Source organism: Staurois parvus, unplaced genomic scaffold (assembly GCF_062004578.1).
Source record: "Staurois parvus isolate SC_StPar_1 unplaced genomic scaffold, SC_StPar_1.0 ptg000149l, whole genome shotgun sequence".
Taxonomy (NCBI): domain Eukaryota; kingdom Metazoa; phylum Chordata; class Amphibia; order Anura; family Ranidae; genus Staurois; species Staurois parvus.
Genome location: NW_028317945.1, coordinates 5,656,738 through 5,681,867, shown reverse-complemented (window position 1 = coordinate 5,681,867; position 25,130 = coordinate 5,656,738). Strand labels below are relative to the sequence as shown.

The 25,130-nt window shown below is 40.9% G+C and overlaps 1 protein-coding gene across 3 annotated transcripts in view; it reads left to right on the top strand.

Moving 5' to 3' along the window:
- Positions 1-820: 820 nt before the first annotated feature.
- The window catches only part of LOC149464671 (uncharacterized), a 132,926-nt gene continuing 108,616 nt past the window's right edge, over positions 821-25,130 (top strand). For 2 of the 3 annotated variants that reach the window (XR_016312338.1, XM_089674271.1), the window contains exons 1-5: positions 905-1,104; positions 8,703-8,807; positions 19,354-19,482; positions 21,508-21,633; positions 24,340-24,426. Coding sequence is in view for 2 of the 3 variants with exons in the window: in XM_089674271.1 (XP_089530397.1) it covers positions 8,717-8,807; positions 19,354-19,482; positions 21,508-21,633; positions 24,340-24,426 (433 nt within the window). In the remaining variant the exon portion in view is untranslated. Of the gene's footprint in view, positions 874-904; positions 1,105-8,702; positions 8,808-19,353; positions 19,483-21,507; positions 21,634-24,339; positions 24,427-25,130 lie in introns of those variants that run through there. The other variant, XM_089674272.1, reaches the window with a different exon arrangement.

Below are 25,130 nucleotides of genomic sequence, written 5' to 3'. Positions count from 1 at the left end.
CTTTTTGCATTCAAAAAAGTCCCTATTTCCAATAAACGCACCAGGTGAAAATGCACAGGCGTGTACGTGTCCCATAGAATATCATGTTTACACCCCGGTAACATCAAGCCCGACTTTGAAATCGTGTGACTTACAGTGAAGTTGCACAATTTCAAAGTCGGGGGACCTGCCGATTTCAGGTGCGATTTGCAAGACATCTGAGACAGATGTCTATGCCAATCACACCAAAAGTAGTGCATGTACTACTTTAGAAATCGGCGCGGCTCCAACCAAATTGGAACTACACCGATATGATCGCTGTAATTGCAGACAATAGGGTGCAACTTGGCATACGATTTGCAAGTTGCATGACATGCAAATTGCATGCCAAGTCGCACCCAGTGCGACTGGGGCGTAAGCCCCTGTCCACATACATATGCGGCCGTGCAGGCAGCGTTTTGCACGGACACGAGAGCCCGTTTATTTGAATGGACTCTTGTGCCCCATGACATGCAGGGAAGAAGTCCCTGCACTTCTTCCAAAAACGCGGCCCGCACGGGAACCTTGGTTCCCACTACGGTTGCGTTTTCCAGTGCGGGCGGAGTGCCATTAGAACTAATAGCACCCATCTGTGGGTTTGCATTTTTCTCTGCGGGTGGTGAGGCTGCACAGATTTTTGGCACCACCCGCACAGATGTGAACCTAGCCTCAATGGACTGTACTGCGTTTCTGCAAAACGCTGCAGAAAACGCTTAGGTGTGAACCTAGGGTAAAATGGATCAGCGCGATAAAGGCAATGTAATACATGAGCAATCTTCACCAGCAGAGGGCGCCAGTATACAATAAATCACAGCACAACCGTGACTGAGGAGCCCGATGGACCGGCCGCCTCACGTAATCACCCCTCGTCTTATCTACACAACTTCTGCGAACTTATGAAATTATATCAATGTTTCTGCTTTACCCAGCGTATTGTATTCCTCTTCTGTGTCTAATTACTTGCACGGAACACTGCTGTCACCAGCAGTATTTTTTGGCGGCCATTTTGTCGGAGCCATTTGTTCATTGCACTGAATTGTGCACACTGTAGGCAGAGAGTTGGAAGTGTCTCGCTGTTCTGTATTGGTGAGTTTGATCGGCCAGTAGGTGGACAGCAGTGTTTGGATGGAGAGTAGATGTGTTCACCTCTGCTGTGCTCAGTTAATGTGGTCTTGTGTGGAGCAGTGAGGTGGGCTGCACATTGTGGAATGAGCCTTTAGTAAGGATTGTGTACACAGCAATCCCACATCATTTGTATTATTATTATACAGGATTGATATGGTGCCAGCAGTTTGCAGTGCTTTATAACAGGCACCTTTTCATTGTGTTAAGTATGTGGTTTTAGGCAATATGTTTTTATTTGACTCGTATTTACATGCGGTTCTTCCCGGTGTGTTCCGATATATTTATACTAAAAAAAAATTCAGCATGCTGTACTTTTTTCTTTTTTTTTTTTGATAAATACACATAAAAGCACTGCAGCGCTGTAAACTATGCTCAAGGAAATACATTTTTCTTGCCTATGCCTGCGCACTGCGCTTAAAAATGTGTTTGGCTGCATCTGGTGTAAATGAGCCCTAATGGGTTCACAGGCTTGCATTTTCCTTACATGGGTCTCTGCAAGGACACAAGGAAAACATTTGTTATGTACTCTGTTCACACCACAACGCAGGTGTCACCTGCCTTTGTTTTTTTTGCTCAGAAAATAAAAACTTCACGGGACACCAATGTGGTGAGAACAGAATGCAGGGCTTAAAGTTAACCAGGCCTAAAGTTTGCCCACATGGAAAAAAATGCACACATTTCAGATAAATATTCTAAGCAAGTCAAATTTTTGCTTTTTTTTTTTTTTCCAATAATTTTTTATGCATGTACAACGCCTTAGGGTCCCTTTGCAGGTGTGTCTGAATTGTCATGGTTTAGGCCTTGTTATCCCATGCTGTGGGCTGTGTTTGCGCACATGGAGAGGCACAAGTGTTTCATGGGTCCTTGTGTAGGCAGTCCCATTTATGTCATTTGGGATTTAACTAGGATTGCCACCTCATCCCTTTAAAACCGAACACATAATAACCGCTTCCTGACTGCCCTATAGCAGAAATACTGCTACAGGGCGGCATGGGTGCATATATATACGTAATTGTGTATTTCTGGGTAGGGGGCGTGCGCGCTCCCCTACCCGCGCAGCCATTCGCAGCCGCGGCTGCTGATCACCGGGTCCCACCCGATGATTACTCGCCTGCATCCGGTGACTGCCGAGGATCTCCGACAGGGAGGAGAACTGTTTGTAAACAAAACAGTTCTCCCTGTCAGCTCGTGCACACTGCTTTGCATGGCTGTGCACAGTGCTTTGCAAAGCAGTGTGCTTACACTGAAGCACGCGGACACAGCACATAGTAAAACAACACACAGTTAACCCTTTGATCGCCCCTCATGTTAACTCCTTCATGCCCAGTGCCATTAGTATAGTGTCCATGCTGTATTGGTGTCACTGGGGATGTTGGTGACACCAAGTCAGTTCCCTCCAGTGTCAGAATGCCCGCCGCAGTCCTACTAAAAGTCATTGATTGCCACCATTACTAGTAGAAAAAAAAAATTACAGTATCTATACGTAATCTATATGTAAACGCTGTAACTTTCACGTAAACCAATTAATGTACACGTATTGTGATTTTTTTTTTTTTTTTAGCAAAGACATGTAGCAGAATACATTTTGGCCTAAATTTATTACGAAATTTGATTTTTTTTGCATTTTTTACTGAACATGTTTAATAGTATAAAGTCAAAAAATACAGGTTTTTTTTTTTCTCAAAATTGTTGGTCTTTTTTTATAGCGCAAAAAATAAAAAATGCACAGGCAATAAAATAACACCAAAAGAAGACTGAATTTGTGGGGAAAAAAAGACGTAAATTTCATTTGGATGCAGCATTGCATGACCGCGCAATTGTCAAAGTAGCGCAGCGCCGTAACGCAAAAAATGCCCTGGCCAGGCAGGGGGGTAAATCCTCTGGAGGGCAAGTTGGGTTAATTACACAGGTTCTGAGGTTGATTTAATGCAGATAAGGCAATAATTGCATTTAATTACCACCTTAATCAGCCACAGAACCTGTGGACTTAATATGTGTTCTGTTTTAAAGGGATGAGGTGACAACCCTAGATACAATGGCTGCACCAATACAGCCAATTTGACAGGCATATAGGTACAGGTGCGTGGCCCTCAATGAAAGCTGTATACTCGCATTTGCACAGAATGGCAAATTGGGAGCAGCGACTGTATCTCTGCAGCCGCTGCATCCAGAATTACATGAATGGGGCTGCCTGCATGGGGATGTATGGAACACCTATGCATCCCTGTGTGGGAAAACACAGTCCTAACACTATAGTAAGTCTATGAGCAATGTGGCCTTAACAAGTTTTCATGTGTTTTGCATGCTTTATTTTTTCAGCCAATAAAGCTGAAATAAAGTATTGGTTGCTAGGGGGTGGCAGCGGCGGCTTGTTGTCATGTACAAAAATGCATGTTACAGTTTTTAAATGAAGTCTATAGGGCATAAAGCAGACAAAAAGAAGCGCCTGCACCTTTTTCCAAAATGCGCTGCATCACGAAGCATAGGTCTGAACAGGCACCCAAGAAAATAATGAGTTTCCTCTAATAGTTGATGTGCTGATCCTGATGCATAGCACTGTTTACTTTTTTCACAGAACTTTGTTGAAATGTCATGAGATGTCAGTTGATTTCTATTCACCATGGTGGATCGCGTTGCAACCCACAACGCTGAAATGCATGCAGTACTTTTTTTTCAGTGCACCCACTTAGCAGCGCAGCTGTATGAACTGACTCTGCAGAAAGCAAGGCATTTTACGTTGTCTTATGGTCTTTAGCCCTACCACATTTGGTGTGAAGTCCCTTGGATGCATGAAAACACATCGATGTTAATGCACCGTAAGGTACTGTAGAGTGATGAAGTGTACTGGTGATGCGCAGTATGCCGCCAGGGTATTACATATTTTATGACAGTACTTGGAGTCATATGCAAACTGCTTCTACAAACATTTGTCAAAGAATGAGTTGCTCTCAGGAGCTCAGTGAATTCAAGCGTGGTACCATGATATGTTGCCACCTTGCAATAAGTCCATCTGTGAAATTTCCTTGCTTCTAAATATTCCACTGTCAACTGTTAGTGGTATTATAACAATGTGGAAGCAACTGGGAACAACAGCAACTCAGCCACCAAGTGGTAAGTTGCGTAAAATGACAGAGCGGGGTCAGCGCATGGTGAAGCACACACTGCACAGAAGTCACCAACTGTCTGCAGAGTCAATAGCTAAAGACCTCCAAACTTCATGTGGCTTTCAGATTAGCACAACAATGCATAGAGAGCTTGATTGAATGGGTTTCCATGGCCGAGCAGCTGCATCCAAGCCATACCTCACCAAGTTCAATGCAAAGCGTCAGATGCAGTGGTGTAAAGCACGGAGCCACTGGACTCTAGAGCAGTGGAGACATGTTTTCTGGAGTGACAAATCACTATTCTCTGGCAATCCGATAGACGTGTCTGGGTTTGGCAGTTGTGTAGACAATGGTACATGCCTGACTGTATTGTGCCCAGTGTAAACCAGTGCACAAAGCAAGGTCCATAAAGACATGGATGAGCAAATTTGGGGTGGAGGAACTTGATTGGCCTGCACAGAGTCCTGACTTCAACCTGATAGAACACCTTTGGGATGAATTAGAGCGGAGTTTGTGAGCCAGGCCTTCTCGTCCACCATCAGTGCCTGGCCTCACAAATGTGCTTCTGGAAGAATGCTCAAACATTCCCATAGACACCCTCCTAAACCATGTGGACAGCCTTCCCAGAAGAGTTGAAGCTGTTATAGCTGCAAAGGGTGGGCCAACTAAATATTGAACCCTACTGACTAAGACTGGGATGCCATTAAAGTTGTGCGTGTAAAGGCAGGCGTCCCAATACTTTTGGCAACAGAGTGTATATATGCACACACTTTTTTAGGTGTATTTTCTCTATTGATATATATATTTCATTTTTTTTTGAAGAGCACTTAAGACAGTGTTTGTCAAAAGATGTTTGCTTTCGCTTCTCTTGACTTGAAACTCCATAGCTCTATCAACAGAGCAGCAGGGAAACGAGTTGTTCCTTTTTTTTTTTTTTTTTTTTTTAAAGTTTGGATGAATTATGGAGGAAGATCTGCATTGAAACCCTCAGTATTTCTTTCAGTACTCTCTTTAAAGTGGGTCTTTCCCCCCTTTTTTTTTTTTTCTTCTAAAATTCTTATCAAAATGCATCTCTGCTAAGGAAATCGGCTAAACCTGTGTTTTTTTTTTTTAAGTGGAATCTTTGGATAAAACAAATTAATCTTAAAACTGCTCTCATCCCCCCCCCCCCAATAACAAGTATAAAAACTACCTTGTGAAAGAACGATCTGTATGCTGAATTATTTTCAGGCTGCTCCTGTCCAGTCATGTGATCAGCACCCCTGTGTTACCTAGCAGTGTCTTCAGGGGATAAGAGGGAGCCCATATTAAGGGTGACATCACTGCTCAGGCATTCCAGCCATTGTGGTGCACTGTCTTCTCTCCCCTGTAGCCGCCACTGGCTGAAACGGGGATCATGTCACCAGATCAGCGTGACCTGAATATAGGTAAGCATACAGATCTTTCTTCCACAGGTTGCCCAGGCATCCTGGGGTACTTTCAGGTACAGTGGGGCAAAAAAGTATTTAGTCAGCCACCAATTGTGCAAGTTCTCCCACTTTAAAACTTGAGAGAGGCCTGTAATTGGCATCATAGGTAGACCTCAACTATGAGAGACAAAATGAGAAAAATCCAGACAATCACATTGGCTGATTTGGAAAGAATTTATTTGCAAATTATGGTGGAAAATATTTGGTCACCTACAAACAAGCAAGATTTTGGGCTCTCACAGACCTGTACCTTCTTCTTTAAGAGGCTCCTCTGTCCTGCACTTATTACCTGTATCAATGGCACCTATTTGAACTTATCAGTATAAAAGACACCTGTCCACAACTTCAAACAGTCACACTCCAAACTCCGCTATGGTGAAGACCAAAGAGCTGTCAAAGGACACCAGAAACAAAATTGTAGACCTGCACCAGGCTGGGAAGACTGAATCTGCAATAGGCAAGCAGCTTGGTGTGAACAAATCAACTGTGGGAGCAATAATTAGAAAATGGAAGACATACAAGACCACTGATAATCTCCCTCGATCTGGGGCTCCACGCAAGATCTCACCCCGTGGGGTCAAAATGATTACAAGAACGGTGAGCAAAAATCCCAGGACCACACGGGGGACCTAGTGAATGACCTGCAGAGAGCTGGGACCAACATAACAAAGGCTACCATCAGTAACACACTACGCCGCCAGGGACTCAGATCCTGCAGTGCCAGACGTGTCCCCCTGCTTAAGCCAGTACATGTCCGGGCCCATCTGAAGTTTGCTAGAGAGCATTTGGATGATCCAGAAGAGGATTGGGAGAATGTCATATGGTCAGATGAAACCAAAATAGAACTGTTTGGTAGAAACACAACTTGTCGTGTTTGGAGGAGAGAGAATGCTGAGTTGCATCCAAAGAACACCATACTTACTGTGAAGCATGGGGGTGGCAACATCATGCTTTGGGGCTGTTTCTCCGCAAAGGGACCAGGACGACTGATCCATGTACAGGACAGAATGAATGGGGCCATGTATCGTGCGATTTTGAGTGCAAACCTCCTTCCATCAGCAAGGGCATTGAAGATGAAACGTGGCTGGGTCTTCCAACATGACAATGATCCCAAACATACTGCCCAGGCAACAAAGGAGTGGCTTCGTAAGAAGCATTTCAAGGTCCTGGAGTGGCCTAGCTAGTCTACAGATCTCAACCCCATAGAAAACCTTTTGGAGGGAGTTGAAAGTCCGTGTTGCTCAGCGACAGCCCCAAAACATCACTGCTCTAGAGGAGATCTGCATGGAGGAATGGGCCAACCTACCAGCAACAGTGTGTGCCAACCTTGTGAAGACTTACAGGAAACGTTTGACCTCTGTCATTGCCAACAAAGGATATATAACAGTATTGAGATTAACTTTTGATATTGACCAAATACTTATTTTCCACCATAATTTGCAAATAAATTCTTTCCAAATCAGCCAATGGGATTGTCTGGATTTTTTTTTCTCATTTTGTCTCTCATATTTGAGGTCTACCTATGATGCCAATTACAGGCCTCTCTCATCTTTTTAAGTGGGAGAACTTGCACAATTGGTGGCTGACTAAATACTTTTTTGCCCCACTGTATCTTCAGGAGTGCCTTGGAAAATGCCTAAAAATTGCCCAAAAATGCCAAAAAATTGTGTACAAGCCTGCTTTTTAGTTACACAAAGCCATGGGTTTTCATTTTGCACCATTAAAACTTTCTACCCACCAACAACATAAATACCAATGATGTTATCAGTTGAAAAGAAGGACATCAGGCCTGCACAGCATCCTTGCTTTTGCCTCACATTAGCTGAGTGAGGGAGAGAAATAGAGGAGGTAGAGAAACATTGGAATACTACTCAGTACCAGTGTGCAAAGGTGTATTTGCTTTGGAAGAATACATCACCTCTAACGTTGGGTGTCCTACATGTGCATGTGTTGCTGCATTCTGTAAAACTATTAGTTTATTTTTTAACATTTTGTAATGGGTGCCTCAAGATTGTGTGGCATTTTAAAGGGTGCTTTGACTGAAGAAGGTTGAGAAACACTGCTGTAGGTCTTAGAAGGTCGTGGGTCAGTTTTAAGATTGGTTAGTTTTATCCTAAAATTCCATTTTTAAGTGCTTTTTTATTGACTTGCCTATCTTACATCCTCTTCCTGGTTTCTCGGAAGGCACTGATGACATAGCCCTGAATGCACTGGTGCCCCAGGGAAGATGTCATCAGTGCCTTCAAGGAGACCTCGTACCTTATCTGTGAGATTTCCCAGTATTGTGGTACTGCATATGTGCAAGATGGAGCTCATGACATCATGCTGCTGATCTCGGGCATGCGACATACAGCTTTACATTCATTTGTTTTAAAACAAAAACGCCTTCCCTCAAGATCTTGGAGGAAGGCTTAATGTCTTCTTCTGTAAGATTCACTATGTCACTGGTCTCTCTATTTTTATGAGTAAAATCACACTGGCTATTAAAGTATTCTTACGTGTAAGTGAGATAGCAGCTGGCAGGAAAAGACAGAATCAGGAGAAATTAAACTAAATCGGAGAGGTGCACAGCAGGCAGTACATTGTACCTTTTGTCTCCTGGCCATCCAAAAATACCTGTTTTTTTACACTATGCTTGAGGCCTAAATTGTATGAATTTTCATTTTACCTATTGCATCTGCACACAATTGGATTATTGAACTGGTTTCTGCTTTTCACCTGACTGGACAATTATAGTTAGATTATAACTTTTCATAAATTCTATTACATCGTGATTCTGAAACTCGTACATTTGACTATGCCATTTTTTTATAGGAACAAGGCATTCTAAGAACTGACCGTCAAAGTAAAAACTTGTAAAATATTGTTATTAAAACTTTGTATCTTGCATATTAATAGTTGTGTATTAAATTTTCTCTAAAACATCCAATGTTTCTCATTTGTACTAAACGCCCTTTAATAAAAATGCTCTTTTTTCTGATTTCAGATTGTAGAGAAAAGATGGCTGGACAAGATGGTGTCGCACCTGCTGAAAAGCAAATAAGAAAAAATGTAGGCCGTACTAAAATAAAGCGGAGACAAGAAAACAGTGGTAAGAGCATTAGCTATGAGTGTTTTGTAAGAAAGTAGTTATTTAGTAATATCTATACAAATCGTTTGAACTCACTAGCTCCTAATTTAAGGTTGGATATGTTTCTGCTGACCCCTCACTAGGTTGCTCCATACAGTGGAAATACTCTTTATAATTTTTTTTAATGTTTGTAATACTATACCAAGTGTGGGTCTAGGCCTATACTGATCACTGAACAATCGGGGATGTTTTTTTTTTTTTTTATAGCCTTGCTGCGGGCAAGCAGCAGGGCTCAACTGTCAGGTGGAAGCATTCGGGCAGAAGGGTTGTCGCCCAATTGCTTCCACACAGCCCACTACTGTGCCAGCCTCCCCTTCCCCCCCCCCCCCCCCCCCCCCCCGTCCGCTATATGTCCTGGGCTCCGCTTGCCCATCTGCGGCCTGGGACCAGTCAGTGGCCGCCGGCAGGTATAAGGCAGGGAGGAGAGTGGACACATCCGCTCCGCTCCCCTTCTTGTCTTGACCCGGAAGTGATGTGACATCACTTCTGGGTCCCCGTTGGCAGATTCCCCACCATCGAGGCCAGGAAAGAATGTATTGCAGTGCAATGTGCACTGTATTACATTCAGTGGAGCATAGGGGAGACATGCAGGGTCTTTGAGACCCTGGGTGTCTCAAAAAAGAGAACCTGTCACCAAAAATCATCACACGGGATGTGATACAAAAAAAAGTTACACCCAAGCATATAATCCCCCCCCCCCCCAAATTTTTCAAGGCCCCCCCAACCCCCACATATGTACACACGTACAAATGTAAAAGCACGCGCTGGGGTGCCTACGCATGAAAATGACAATTGTGATATATGCGCACGCCAGAATGAGAGCAATAATTCTAGCACCAGACCTCCTCCGTAATGCTAAACTGATGACCTGTAAGGGGCTTTAAAAGCTTTGCCTATAAAAAAATAAGGTTACTAAAGTTTGTTGCCATTTCACGAGCGCGTGCAAATTTAAGATTTGACATGTTGAATATCTTTTTACTCGATGCAACGTCATCTTTTATATTTTACAAAATAATTGGATAGTGTATTGCTTTTTGTGCCCTAAAATTAACGTAAGTGTATTTTTACTGAAATCTTGCATTTCCTAGACCTTTGTGATAATACCGTGTGACATAAAAAATTGGAACTACCGCTATTTTATTCTCTAGGGTCTCTGATTTCAGAAAATATATAATGTTTTGTGTAATCTTCAGGCCTTAAATGATTTTCTAAACGTGTGCAAAAAATACAAAAACAGCTCTGGCAGTGAAAGAGATAAAGGATAAGCACGACACTCCCCTTTCCTGACAAGCACCCAATCGGTTCTCATTGTACTGCAAGGTCTCTCTCCTCCCTGGTAGTTGCCGAGTGCAGTGCTGAAGACAGGCAGGGAGGAAAAGTGCAATGTTAAAAATATTAAACCTTTAAGTCACCATAAAGCCCCAGACATTACTTAAAGCAGATTTAAATATGGTTTTGGTAAAATGTATTTATTTTTTTTTATCAGGATCAGTAGATTGGGACACCGATTTAGTACCTGGACAAGTGCTTTTTTTTTTTTTTTTTTAAATTTCCACACCACTGCACAACGTAATCTGCCTGGTAGACCGATATTATTTGATATATCTTGATTTTTTTTATCACATGAAAACTGGCCCAGAATAGTAAAAAGAAGCTGTATATTTTATGCTATTACCATGATCCACCGTCTGACATGCATAAGGATGCCATGTACTGTATGTGTGCAATGTGACGATCACGGCGTCAGACCCCCAGCCCTTCTCACCAACTCATGACCGAAGAACTAGCCAATCTAAAACCGTGCTGTCACGTGCGTAACAATACCACGCTCAGCTGCACCCTGCACAAATATTTTCCAGCTATTGGACCACAATCTATGTACCTGCAGCCTGAGAGCGATTGTTACTGGGTCAGGTTAATTACGCAATTAACCCTTCACACTGCCACCACCGCCTTTTGTAGAGAAAAGGAGGAAACTCGCCAATATTAGCAATAACACTATGATGTTTGAATAATCGTCTGTATACCACTGTCACCGCAGGCAGAGATATATAGAGGTTTAAAACACACAGTAGCACTTTTCAGAGACAGGGATTCTTAGTTTGCATTAAAGAGCTTTAGAAACAGTTCAACACTTTTCAGATAATAGGATTGATTACTAAAAAGGTCAAAAGGATGCAATAAAAATATTTACAGAAAAAGATGTAGCCAAAAAAAAATAAATAAATAAATATATATATATATATATAATACAGAGAGCAATAACACAGCAAAGAGATAACAGAAAGAAGTTTACAGAAGTAGAGTACTTCCCAAAAGTCCTGGGTTGAGCAGATTCAAGGGTCCTGAGCAAAAGGGTGCCTTTTCTCCCAAAGTTGGTTCCAATGTTAAAAGGAAGAATTGTTCAACTTCAACTCCCTGCTCCAAGCATAACAGCCTTTATCTAGGAACTCAGCAGGGTGTCTCCTTACAGCAGAGAAGCACTCGCCTCATTTGAGGAGGGATGTTGTAGGCGGGGGACTCAGGATAGAACCAAAATCCCTCACAAGTAATTCCAGGGTAATAACCTTCCCTAGGTACATGTAACATTCTATCCACGGGTAGATTAATATGCAGAATCATCTGCTGAACGTCTAGATATCAAACATGCCATATTTGACTATTTCAGCTAGAACTATATTGCTTTCTGCTCTCCTGTAGACTTCCACTAAGGGTGTAAGATATCAGACGACTCGCATTAAACTGAGCTATCCGAATATATGATTTATGTTTTTGTAATTATTTCCTACCTTACGATATAAATTTATATGGAGAAGTGGGTTTTAAATGTGAGGTCTGTTTTAAGGCTAGCTGGAATGTCTTTGAAACCCAGTGAAGGACTGGTTTATGGTATTATGATATCTCAGATTGAGAAGCTAACAGACACCCAGGCACCAGCTAATTTGGGTTTATAACCATGAAGCTCTCCAGCTGGGGCCACAGAAACAAAAAAGGGATGAAGCGCTCAGCCTTGAGGGTACTAAATAAATCAACCTAATAAAAATACATGATAACAGAATATAACCAATAAAAATAAAGTGACTATTGCATCAATTCAATATAAATGTGTAAACAAACAGAAAAAACAACCAGTCTGCCACCAAGAGGCTAGAATAGGTACAGAAAAGTGCACACACTCAGTGTGTATAAAGTGACCAGTGCTCACAAATCATATATATATATATATATATATGTGTGTGTGTGTACAACTTAAATAAAAATGTGCTCACAGTGAACAATCACTACATAAAAATCCAAGTGTAAAAATCAATCATTATAAACATGCTATATAATAAAGTGCAAAATGCATGCTAACACTCTCTTGTGAAATAAATAAATATAATAAATGTAAAAAAATGTGAAAAAATGTGTGTTTCTTCTTTCTCCACTTCAAATCTGTGCTCTAATCAAAAACGTGTCGCTCTAGTGCTTAAATCCTCCAGTGGCTAGAGTGCCTCCTCACCTCCTTCACTCGACCCCTAGGGGCCACAAATCATATAGTGATGTTCCACACCGATTGGACTCTCTATCATCAATATAGATCTTTTATCCCAATGGCTCCACAGTAGCTCCTCTATTAATACGATATCCACTCCACCATTTAATGGAAAGACTCAGCAATAAGATGTCAGGGCCATGAATAGATAAAAAAGAGAACCTCCTCTGCAGCCAGATCCAGGAATGTCGACTCTCTGCTTCCTCCTTACTCACCTCTCACCCACCTCTTATTGCTGAGTCTTTCCATTAAATGGTGGAGTGGATATCGTATTACACTGTGGAGCCATTGGGATAAAAGATCTATAGATGATAGAGCGTCCAATCGGTGTGGAACATCACTATATGATTTGTGGCCCCTAGGGGTCGAGTGAAGGAGGTGAGGAGGCACTCTAGCCACTGGAGGATTCAAGCACTAGAGTGACACGTTTTTGATTAGAGCACAGATTTGAAGTGGAGAAAGAAGAAACACATTTTTTCACATTTATTATATTTATTTATTTCACAAGAGTGTTAGCATGCATTTTGCACTTTATTATATAGCATGTTTATAATGATTTGATTTTTACACTTGGATTTTTATGTAGTGGTTGTTCACTGTGAGCACCTTTTTATTTAAGGTGTGTGTGTGTGTGTGTGTGTGTGTGTGTGTGTGTGTGTGTGTGTGTGTGTGTGTGTGTGTGTGTGTGTGTGTGTGTGTGTGTGTGTGTGTGTGTGTGTGTGTGTGTGTGTGATTTGTGAGCACTGGTCACTTTATACACACTGACTGTGTGCACTATTCTGTACCTATTCTAGCCTCTTGGTGGCAGACTGGTTGTTTTTTCTGTTTGTTTACACATTTATATTGAATTGATGCAATAGTCACTTTATTTTTATTTGTTATATTCTGTTATCATGTATTTTTATTAGGTTGATTTATTTAGTACCCTCAAGGCTGAGCGCTTCATCCCTTTTTTTCTTTCTGTGTCTTTGTGGATTCTAAGGTATAGGATTTAGATGATAACAGCTTGCTCTGTTTCTAGTAACTCTGTGGAGCGCAGGAGGATATTTATATAATTGTCATGCTGGAACACCCATCCACGACCCATTTTCATTGCCCTGGCTTAGGGAAGAAGGTTCTCACCCAAGATTTAATGGTACATTGCCCCGTCCATCGTCTCTTTGATGCGGTGCAGTTGTCCTTTCCCCTTAGCAGTAAACACCACCAAAGCAGAATGTTTCCACCACCATGTTTGACAGTTGGGATAGTGTTCTTGGAGTCATAGGCAACATTCCTCCTCCTCCAAACTGAGTTGAGTTGAGTTGATGCCAAAGAGCTCGATTTTGGTCTCATCTGACCACAACACTTTCAACTAGTCCTCCTCTGCATCATTCAGATGTTCAGTGGCAAACTTAAGACGGGCCTGGACATGTGCTTTCTTGAGCAGAGGGACCTTGTGGGCACTGCAGGATTTCAATCCTTGTCGGCGTAGTGTGTTACCAATCGTTTTCTTGGTGACTGTGGTCCCAGTTGCCTGGAGATCATTGACAAGATCCTCACGTGTAGTTCTGGGATGATTTCTCACTGTTCTCATGATCATTGACACTCCATGAAGTGAGATCTTGCATGGTGCACCAGACCTAGGGAGACTGACAGTTGTTTTGTGTTTTTTCCATTTGCGAATGATTGTACCAACTACACACACACACATATATATATATATATATATATATATATATATATATATATATATATATATATACTGTATATATATATATATATATATACATACATACATACATACATACATACATACATACAGTTGCAAGAAAAAGTATGTGAACCCCTTGGGATTACATGGAGTTTTGCATGAATTGGGCATAAAATGTGCTCTGAACGTCATCTAAGTCACAACAATAGAAGAACGCAGTCTGCTGAACATAATACTACACAAACATTAGATGTTGCCATGGTTTAATTGCACATAACATGTAAACATTCACAGTGCAGGGAGGAAAAAGTATGTGAGGCCCTAGCTTAATGACTTCTCCCAGAGCTAATTGGAGCCAGGAGTGAGCCAACCTTGACTCCAATCAGTGTGATGATATTGGATGTGTTGCTGACAGCTGTCCTGCCCTTAAAAAACACACAGCTGTTTTGTGTTTACTGGTTTCAAGAAGCACTGTCTGATGTGAACCATGCCTCGCAGAAAAGAGCTCTCAAAGACCTACGATCAGGAATTGTTGACTTGCATGAAGCTGGAAAGGGTTACAAAAGTATCTCCAAAAGCCTTGATGTTCATGTGTCCACGGTAAGACAGACTGTCTACAAATGGAGAAAGTTTAGCACTGTTGCTACTCTCCCTAGGCGTGGTCGTCCTGTAAAAATGACTGCAAGAGCACAGAGCAGAATGCTGCATGAGGTAAAGAAGAATTCGAGTGTCAGCTAAAGACCTGCAGAAATCTCTGGCACATGCTAACATTTTTGTTGACACATCTACAATAAGGAAAACATTAAACAAGAATGGAGTACATGGGAGGACATCACTGAGGAAGCCATTGCTGTCCAAAAAGAATATTGCAGCACATTTGAAGTTTGCAAAAGAGCACCTGGATGTTCCACAGCACTACTGGCAAAATATACTGTGGACAGATGAAACCAAGATTGAGTTGTTTGGGAAGAACACACAACACTATGTGTGGAGAAAAAAAGGCACAGCACACCAACATCAAAACCTCATCCCCACTGTAAAACATGGCGGAGGGAGCATCACCTTACTTTGCTTGTGGGCTCCATCTTGCACCTCCTACATTTGGGTGATTTTTGGGATATAAATGATAATAGTTTCTGTCCTCTCAGGCCTTAATTGACAGGTAAGAGGATAAATTTGTCTTGACAAATTAGTTTATCTTTTTTAACCTTTAAATGATTCTCAGTAATGTTCTCCACCATCACAGCATAATGTTTACCTATAGTCTGCTCAGTAAATTCGTTTTTCTTTTCCTCCACTTAGTAAAAGAGAGAGACCAATGGAAACATATCCACAGTGCAATTTCTGCTGATAGCAAAGCTGCAATTTGCAAATATTGTGTGGAAAAAATATTATTTTCTAAATGCTACAAGGATGACAAAACACATCCTTGCATGCCAGAGGTGCTCTAAGGACATTAAAAAATACTTTATGGAATTACGTGATGGGGACCATAATGAAAATGCAAGTTCTCATTTCAGAAACACTCTGTTTCTGCTGCTTCTGGATCATCACAAAGTGTTTCTTCACCAGCAGCATCTAAGGAAGTGTTGCAAACCACTACCTCACAAAAATACACAATACCTTAATTTATAGATAAAATAACACCTGAAAATCAGAAGAACATTGATCAAGCTCTTGCAAGATCAATATTTGCTTCCAGAGGCGTCACAGGGGTTAATGTCACCTGGTGCGGTAAAACATGGTGTCATATATAACACTGATATCTGTACACTGAGTGCTATTCCCTATATGTAATACTGATATCTGTACATAGAGTGGCATAACTAACAGTGTATAGATATCACGGTATTATTAGAAATAGGGAATAGCACCTGGTGAATGGGCACTGGGCAGGAATACTCAGAATTGCTGGCAGTGACATTACTAGCTCTTGGGCTGGCTATCATCACTGTCAATGTCACTGACCTGCTGTACACAATGCAGGTTTCTTCCAATGACTAGTCCGCTGCGCAGTGCACTCTCTGCTGGCAGGGATGCCATTGTTCACTGCCTCCTACGGGCTTAAACCTCCTCTTTTCTATGTGATAACCTGTGGGCACCTCCAATGGCAGACCAAATCTCTCATGGGGCACCCTACTGACCCCAGGCCCTCGGGAAGTGCCCAGATGGTCAGTCCGCCCCTGGTGTCACCTGGGTGTGATTCGCAGTCCCCGCACCCCTATAGCGATGCCACTGTATGCTTCTGGATCAGCATTGTCAGTAACTGAAAATGCATATTGGCAGTGAGTTTTTAAATTATTTGAGGGAAAGGGGGGTGGTTACCTGTTCTCATGTATAGTTGAAATGTTCTTAACATATACAGTACTTTGTTATTTGTAGTATTAAAAAAATAAAAAATAAAAAGTACATTTAAAAATTTAAAAGCAAGTTTAGTTTATTTACGTAATAAGTCGTACTTTTATTTCAGGCATAATACTTTTATATACATTACATTTCATGTTCCCAGTGTAACAAAATGACTTTCAATTTGTAAAATTACTCCATGCTAAATTTCTTTTTATCAATTTTTCCATTATTTTTGGATAAAAACAGGGAAAAACCGTTTTTTTCCCATGGCTTAAAAATGTCCAAAAATGTTTCATCTCTACGCAAGACCAGTCCTTCTGGCTTCCCTCTCTCCCGCTCCACGGTCTTATGGTCTTGTGCAGTGGACTGTTCCTGACGTCATCACGCCCATAGACCAGCTCTGCATGTGAAGACATCAGGAATGGTCTACCACTGGACATGGGTGAGTATCATTTTCCGGGGGATCAACTGAGTATAGGCTCTGTGTTCACTCCTAGAAAACACAAGCAGTTACAGTCAAGTCCATAAATAATGGGACATCAACATAATTCTAACATTTTTGGCTCTATACACCACCACAATGGATTTGAAATGAAACTAACAAGATGTGCTTTAACTGCAGACTGTCAGCTTTAATTTGAGGGTATTTACATCCAAATCAGGTGAACGGTGTAGGAATTACAACAGTTTGCATATGTGCCTCCCACTTGTTAAGGGACCAAAAGTAATGGGACAATTTGGCTTCTCAGCTGTTCCATGGCCAGGTGTGTGTTATTCCCTCATTATCCCAATTACAATGAGCAGATAAAAGGTCCAGAGTTCATTTCAAGTGTGCTATTTGCATTTGGAATCTGTTGCTGTCAACTCTCAAGATGAGATCCAAAGAGCTGTCACTATCAGTGAAGCAAGCCATCATTAGGCTGAAAAAACAAAACAAACCCATCAGAGAGATAGCAAAAACATGAGGCGTGGCCAAAACAACTGTTTGGAACATTCTTAAAAAGAAGGAACGCTCCGGTGAGCTCAGCAACACCAAAAGACCCGGAAGACCACGGAAAACAACTGTGGTGGATGACCGAAGAATTCTTTCCCTGGTGAAGAAAACACCCTTCACAACAGTTGGCCAGTTCAAGAACACTCTCCAGGAGGTAGGTGTATGTGTGTCAAAGTCAACAATCAAGAGACTTCACCAGAGTGAATACAGAGGGTTCACCACAAGATGTAAACCATTGGTGAGCGTCAAAAACAGGAAGGCCAGATTAGAGTTTGCCAAACGACATCTAAAAAAGCCTTCACAGTTCTGGAACAACATCCTATGGACAGATGAGACCAAGATCAACTTGTACCAGAGTGATGGGAAGAGAAGAGTATGGAGAAGGAAAGGAACTGCTCATGATCCTAAGCATACCACCTCATCAGTGAAGCATGGTGGTGGTAGTGTCATGGATTGGGTATGTATCGCTGCCAATGGAACTGGTTCTCTTGTATTTATTGATGATGTGACTGCTGACAAAAGCAGCAGGATGAATTCTGAAGTGTTTCGGGCAATATTATCTGCTCATATTCAGCCAAATGCTTCAGAACTCATTGGACGCCACTTCACAGTGCAGATGGACAATGAACCAAAGCATACTGCATACTGCAAAAGCAACCAAAGAGTTTTTTAAGGGAAAGAAGTGGAATGTTATGCAATGGCCAAGTCAATCACCTGACCTGAATCCGATTAAGACAAAACTGAAGGGAAAATGCCCCAAGAACAAGCAGGAACTGAAGACAGTTGCAGTAGAGGCCTGGCAGAGCACCACCAGGGATGAAACCCAGCGTCTGGTGATGTCTATGCGTTCCAGACTTCAGGCTGTAATTGACTGCAAAGGATTTGCAACCAAGTATTAAAAAGTAAAATTTTGATTTATGATTATTATTCTGTCCCATTACTTTTGGTCCCTTAACAAGTGGGAGGCACATATGCAAACTGTTGTAATTCCTACACCATTCACCTGATTTGGATGTAAATACCCTCAAATTAAAGCTGACAGTCTGCAGTTAAAGCACATCTTGTTTGTTTCATTTCAAATCCATTGTGGTGGTGTATAGAGACAAAAATTTTAGAATTGTGTCAATGTCCCAATATTTATGGACCTGACTGTATCTCATGCAGTGCGGGAAAAAAATTGCCCGGAGCTGGGGGTAGGATCCCCTAAGCATGCACATAATAGGAGGGAAAGGGGAGCACAGTTTGGCATCTTTGCCTTAGACGCTAGATGACCTTCACTGGATTCAGTGATTGGCGTTACAACCTTAGGTTCAGTGGTATAAATGCGAGTGATCATTCAACTAAGTTAAACTCATCATCCTACAAAGAAGTTGCTGTAGTACTGTGCTATGCCTCTATTCATCTTAGGTAGTGTCTTATGCGAAAGGTTTAAGAGTACAATTTAATTGCCTAAAACTGGCCATACTCTGTAAATATTCTCTTGTGCAACCCTGATGACTGAACAAGAGAAATCTATTGATTCGCAATTCATGCTAACAGTGTGGATGGAGGAATCTCCACAGCCAGCTATTGTATTCTGACAGCTATGATCCACAACTGTCAGAACACCGGCTGTATCTGAATGGATGCAGCTGCTGTCTGTCTGACGGTTTTCCATCTGGTTCCATTGATATTCAGATCAAAGGATATTGAGTGAGAGGGTGCCAACCCATGGCTTCAATCTTTAGCTGGTTCATCAGGAACAGGACTGAATTCATTCCATGCATGGTCAGCTTTAGTCAAATGTTAGAGTAGTAGCAGTTCCAGTTGTTACAGCCTGTTATGTTGATGTTCATTTTAGTTTTGAGAACTAAGGAAGACTTTGATGCCTCTTGTTCAGCACATTTTTTATTCAAACGTATTTCCATTTTGTTAACTTATACTATTTTTGTGTTGCCAGACAATCCTGATGTACATGTTCCCAAGTCAGGGTCTCCCAAAAAGCAAAGGAGAAAGAAAGGAGAAACCAAAGAAAAAACTGAAGATCAGAATACTGAAGATGTGTCCATGAATAAGGAACCTGATGAAAGTGGGTCTGAGGCCTTTTTTTGAGTGCTCACTAATTTTGGTCATATACACATTGATCTGACTGTTTGAAAAACCAATTGTTCAGTATTTGCATCCAATATAGCAGTTCTCAATAGTTTTCTACTTGAATTACATTTGACGAATTTTGTTGGATCAAATCAAAGATTAACCAGTTACTGACTGCGCTATAGCCAAAAAATGGCTACTGCGCAGTCAGCTAGTTCTGGGAGGGTGTCCATGGATGTCCTCCCAGAACCACACTCCCTGCGTGCCCTCTGGGGCAAGCACTGCATGTGATCTGTAATCTCTGTGTCCTTCAGATACAGCTGATCACATGACTAAGGATCGGGCTAATCACAGCTGCTTTTATAATGTGACCAGCTGTGCCCAATCACAGCTGATCACATGGTAAATAGGAAATACCGGTTATCGGCAGTCCTCCCCTCATGATGACAGGGGAGGAGAGGAGAGCCGGTACGCGGCATTTCGCAGGGGGACATCTACACTGATCATCAGGGCACTGATCATCAGTGTCCTGGTGATCAGTGTAGCCCCATCAGTACAGCCAATAGTGCCCATGTGTGCTGGGAATCAGTGCCGCCTAACAGTGCCCATCAGTGACTCCTCATCCGTGCATCCTATCAGTGCCCATCAGTGAGAAAAATTACTCATTTACAAAATTTCTTAACAGAAAAGAAAAACTTTTTTTTTTTTTTTTCAAAATTTTTAGTCCTTTTTTGTTTAGCGAAAAATAAAAACCACGGTGGTGATTAAATACCACCAAAAGAAAGCTCTATTTGTCTCAAAAAAATTATAAAAATTTAGTTTGGGTACAGTGTTGCATGACCACACAATTGTCATTCAAAGTATGAGAGCGCTGAAAGCTGAAAATTGGTTTGGACAGGGAGGGTGTAATAGTGCCCGATAGGCAAATGGTTAATTCTGATGATTTAATTTTTTCTTACTTTTGTCAATACCAAAAAACTAGCATTTTCTGATAGGTCCAAAGTGATAGCCTCCATATTTCTCTCATAAGAGGTTCACTTTATAAAACCATATTTTCCTTGTAACCTAATGTAATAGTGGATAAGACAAATGTGTGGAAGTAAAAACCTGTTTTTTTTGTCAATCTTTTTCCTGCATAAGGGACAGTACTTTCATTCACTGAGATGTTTCCCTTGTGTTGTTGACTGCTATTTTAGTTTAAATCTGTCCTTTTTCCTCCTCCCATACCCCTGCAGCATCAGAAGATTACTGCATATAACAAATGGATTTGTGACATTATTCTGTTATTCATACCGGTACCTTTCTTTTTTTTCATGCACTGTAAAACCTTAAAAACCCAGATTGATATAAAACAAGCCCTCACTCACATTTGTAGCAATAGTCATTATGGAGAAATTCATCTTCCACATGTGCTGAAATCATAGCCCTTACCTCTTATTTTCTGTAGAAAATGGCAGTCTTATCAGACTTTTAATGTAAACACAGAGCAGTGTTGTAAACTAGACTTCATAGCCTCTGTTGTAATCTTTGAGGATTAATTGCTTTACAGTACCTGCAGGTATAGCGGGCAGAGATGGGTTGTTTAGTGCTTGTTAAAAATAGGTTGCCTTCACACCTGCATGTTGCGCTAGCATGTGCATTACCTTTACACCATGAGCACATTTGTGTATTGTGGTGCCATTTATTATTAAAGGTACCCCAGCACACTGAAGGAATGCACCTTTTAGCATGCGTTATAGTGCAATGCACAGGAAAGAATAGAGCAGGTGCCTTTTGTGATATGTTGTGGTGCGTTGAAAACCAAATTGAATGAATGAGCTTCCTTTATGCAGCACATGACTTAACACAATATTAATGCACTGCCCCAAAATGCTGGAATGAGGTACACACAGGGAGGGACACTAAGGTTGAAGACAAGACTGGTCACTGAGTTGTTTGAAGACTTTGGTGCATCATGTCATATTCATTTTCTGTACAAACATTTCCATCCCATTTACTTGTACTGTTCTTATGTTGCCAGATAAATCCATTGTAGATGGTATACCAAAATCAGGGCCTTCCAAGAAGCAGAGAACAAAAGAAGAAACTGCTGAGAAAACTGAAGGCCAGAATGCTGAAGTGTCCATGAATAAGGAACCTGATAAAAGTGAGCCTGAAGCCTTTTCAGGATGTTTACTAATGGCCATACACATATTGATCTGATTGTTTAAAGAAACAATCCTTTTCAATATGTGCATCAAATACAGCAATTCTCAATAGTTTTTCATTACTATTTTAATTACTTTTGACTAATTTTGTGGGATAGAATTGAAGATAACACATTATAGATGACTTGGAAAATGCCAGTAATTTTCAAACTTGTAATGCATGCTGACTCATTCTGAAATCTCACTTGTGGTTTTTCTTTACTTTTTCCAATGCCAGACAACTAGCATTTTTTGATGGGAGGTCTACAGAGACAGCCTCTTTATTTCTGTCATGACACAATTCATTTGAATCAAATGAAACGGCCTGTAAGGGGAATGTGTGGCGGATTGGCGATTTGTTAAATAGATTGTGGTTCTTGTATTAATATCAACTGGACATAAATTACTGAAATAAAACATATGAAGAAGCTTTACTAAAAATAAGTGACAACTGTTGCAAACACATATCCCCTTCAGTGCTGGTCACACTGACCAGATGCAGGAGTATTGGTCACATTGTTTGTGAAGAAGGAGGGATCAGGTAGAGTCACTAAACATGAGCTCCATCTACTGGCTTCAAATTTTAATACACAATAGATGTATTATTTCTTATTACCTGACTGGAAAAAAATTGAAGTTTACAGTATTTAAACCCTAACAAACTTTTTCTATTTGCTCCCATTTAGTCTTTTTTAAAAAGCTTTTTGTTGAACCTGTTTGACGTGCAAAAAAGAAATACTAGTTGATTCTGCCAGAAATCTTGTGACCTGATAACTTTCTGTGCTTTCTGCTTGTGCTATTAGTTAACATTGTTCCTGTCTATCTTTTAGACTACAAAACTCCTCTCCCCCTATGCTATGGATAAGAAGAGAGGGGAGAACTATTCTGTAGTCCTGTCCTAGGGTGACAGTTCCATGGTTTATCCCCCTAACTGTTTGCCCCATTTGCATTTGATACTGGAAGAAGCTGAGACAGGAAGTAGAGAATGGTGGAGAAGGATCTGGGAGTTCTGGTAGATCACAAGCTTAATAATGGCATGCAATGCCAAGCTGTGGGTTCTAAAGCGAGCAAAATCCTCTCTTGTATTAAAAGAGGTATACGTTCCAGAGAGAGAGAGATATCATATTACAAATCATTAGAAATACCTCATCTGGAATATGCAGTTCAGTTTTGGGCACCAATTCACAAAAAGAACATTGGAGACCTTGAGAAATTACAGAGAAGGGTAACTAAACTGATAAGAGGCATGGAGGAGATCAGCTGTGAGGAAAGATTAGAGGAACTGAATTTATTATCTCTTGAGAAGAGGAGATTAAGGGGGGATATGATGAACATGTATAAATACATCAGTGATTCATATAGTGAACTCGGTGTGGAGCTATTCACCCTGAGGTTATCGCAGAGGACAAGGGGGCACTCTTTACGTCTGGAGAAGAAATTTAATCTCCATACACAGAAAGGTTTCTTCACAGCGAGAGCTGTGAAAATGTGGAATAGACTCCCTCGAGTTGGTTCTGGCAAGCTCAGTGGATTGCTTAAAAAAAGGCCTGGATTGTTTCTGAGATACACAGAATATAACTGGATACTAACATTTATAGGTAAAGTTGATCCAGGGAATATCCGATTGCCTCTCTGGGGATCAGGAAGGAATTTTGTTCCCAGCAGGAGCAAATTGGATCATGCTTTGCTGGGTTTTTCTGCCTTCCTCTGGATCAACTGTGGGTATAGGATTATAACTTTTTTTTTTTTTTCTTCTATTGTTGAATTGGATGGACTTTTTTGTCTTTTATCAGCCAGACTAACTATGTAACTATGGAGCCAGTTTAGCAATGTTAGACTGTGGGTCCTTTGAACTGTGCATCTACCATGTAGTGAGCTGACACAAGCCACTGTTCTTGTTACCTGGTGTCTTTTAATGAATTATTTCACGTTTACCAAGTTAAATACTAATACTGTTTTAAACATTATTTTTACACAAATGTTAAATTGCTAAATCCCAAAGGTAATATCAATTCTGTGGATAACGTTTTGGAAGGTGTTTAATTCTAATTTTCTCCAAGATGAAATTCTTGGTCTCATAGAAGATTTATTAATTAGGATTTATTTAATAATGCATAATTATGTGCAAATCTCAACATCTCTCATAAAAGTTGAGCTTTTACCTGCCCTTCTGTTCATCACTATTAGTAAGCGAGGCTTCCAATCACATTAAGAGCTTGTGTCATTGGACTTTTGTTTTCTCCAAATTGATTTTGCATTCCCATACAAGTCTTTGGGAATGCAAAACTCACTTAAAGCAGGTCAAGTGCCAATAGGGAGGCTTATTATGCAGGGACTGGGGCCTTTTTTTTTTTTACAGAAAACATCACTTTTATATATAACTTCAGCTGCATATGTTTCTGGATCAATTGTAACAACTTGCAGTGTTCTCTAAATGTCATCTCCATATGCAGTATTGGTATTAGAAATTATAGATGCTTATAACCAGTGGTGTGGTATGGTGTATAAACTGGCACTTTTTTTCAGACTGCACCTGTGTTTTTTTGTCCAATAGGCTGTATGGGGTTTTGATGAAAAGTATAAATGTGTTTTGTAGCTGTATAGAAGTGGGTAGGAATCTTTTGAAAATGTTACTATCTACTAAATTGTTACTGTTTCCACATCAGAACTTCAGAAGAAGCAGAGGAGAAAGAAAGAAGAAACTTTGAAAGAGAATACTGAAGACATAGCTATAAATGAGGATTCAGGCAAATGTGAGTCTCTTAAACCAATATTGCCCTCCACCTCTAACTGAGAGGTCTATATATAAAATCGAAGGAAATTAATTTGGGAAAAAAGCATTGTTGCAACGACAATTCAGTTTTCATCTCTTATTACCTGGGAATCTGAATTTGGTTACTATGGATAGCAGTTCCATTTTTATCTGCATTTTCTCATGTTTTTATAAATAGAGCCCAAAGGTGCAAGTTACCGGAGGCAGCAGGACAGATCTGTTATTGTGTGTTTGTTGGGAGGAAGTTGCCACAAACTGTGTTTGGGAGATAAGAAAAATTGTCCTAAACTTTTTACAGGGTATGATGGTGTGTAGAGTTTAAAGCTGATATCCAGCAAAAACAATAAAATAACCATGCCCCTTTTAAAGGAGAACTTACCTCCCAAAAGGGGGTTATTCCCTTTTAATACCCCCCTCCCCATGCAGAATTGTGGGTATTTTTTTAATTAAATTTTTTTGTCCCCACCGCCCTGCTACCATTATTGCTTAGGCCAGAAGACATGCCCCTGGTCCTGTAGCTTCCTGGGATACTTGCATCACATCTCACAGGAGGATGCAGGATAGGGTACACAGGGTGGGCCAGAGCGCAGGCCCTGTGTATCATCAGCAGCCGGCTGCCTCCACCTAAAAGAGACAAGTAGTTAAAGGGGGAACAAGATTGTAGTGCAGGACCTGATGTATGTC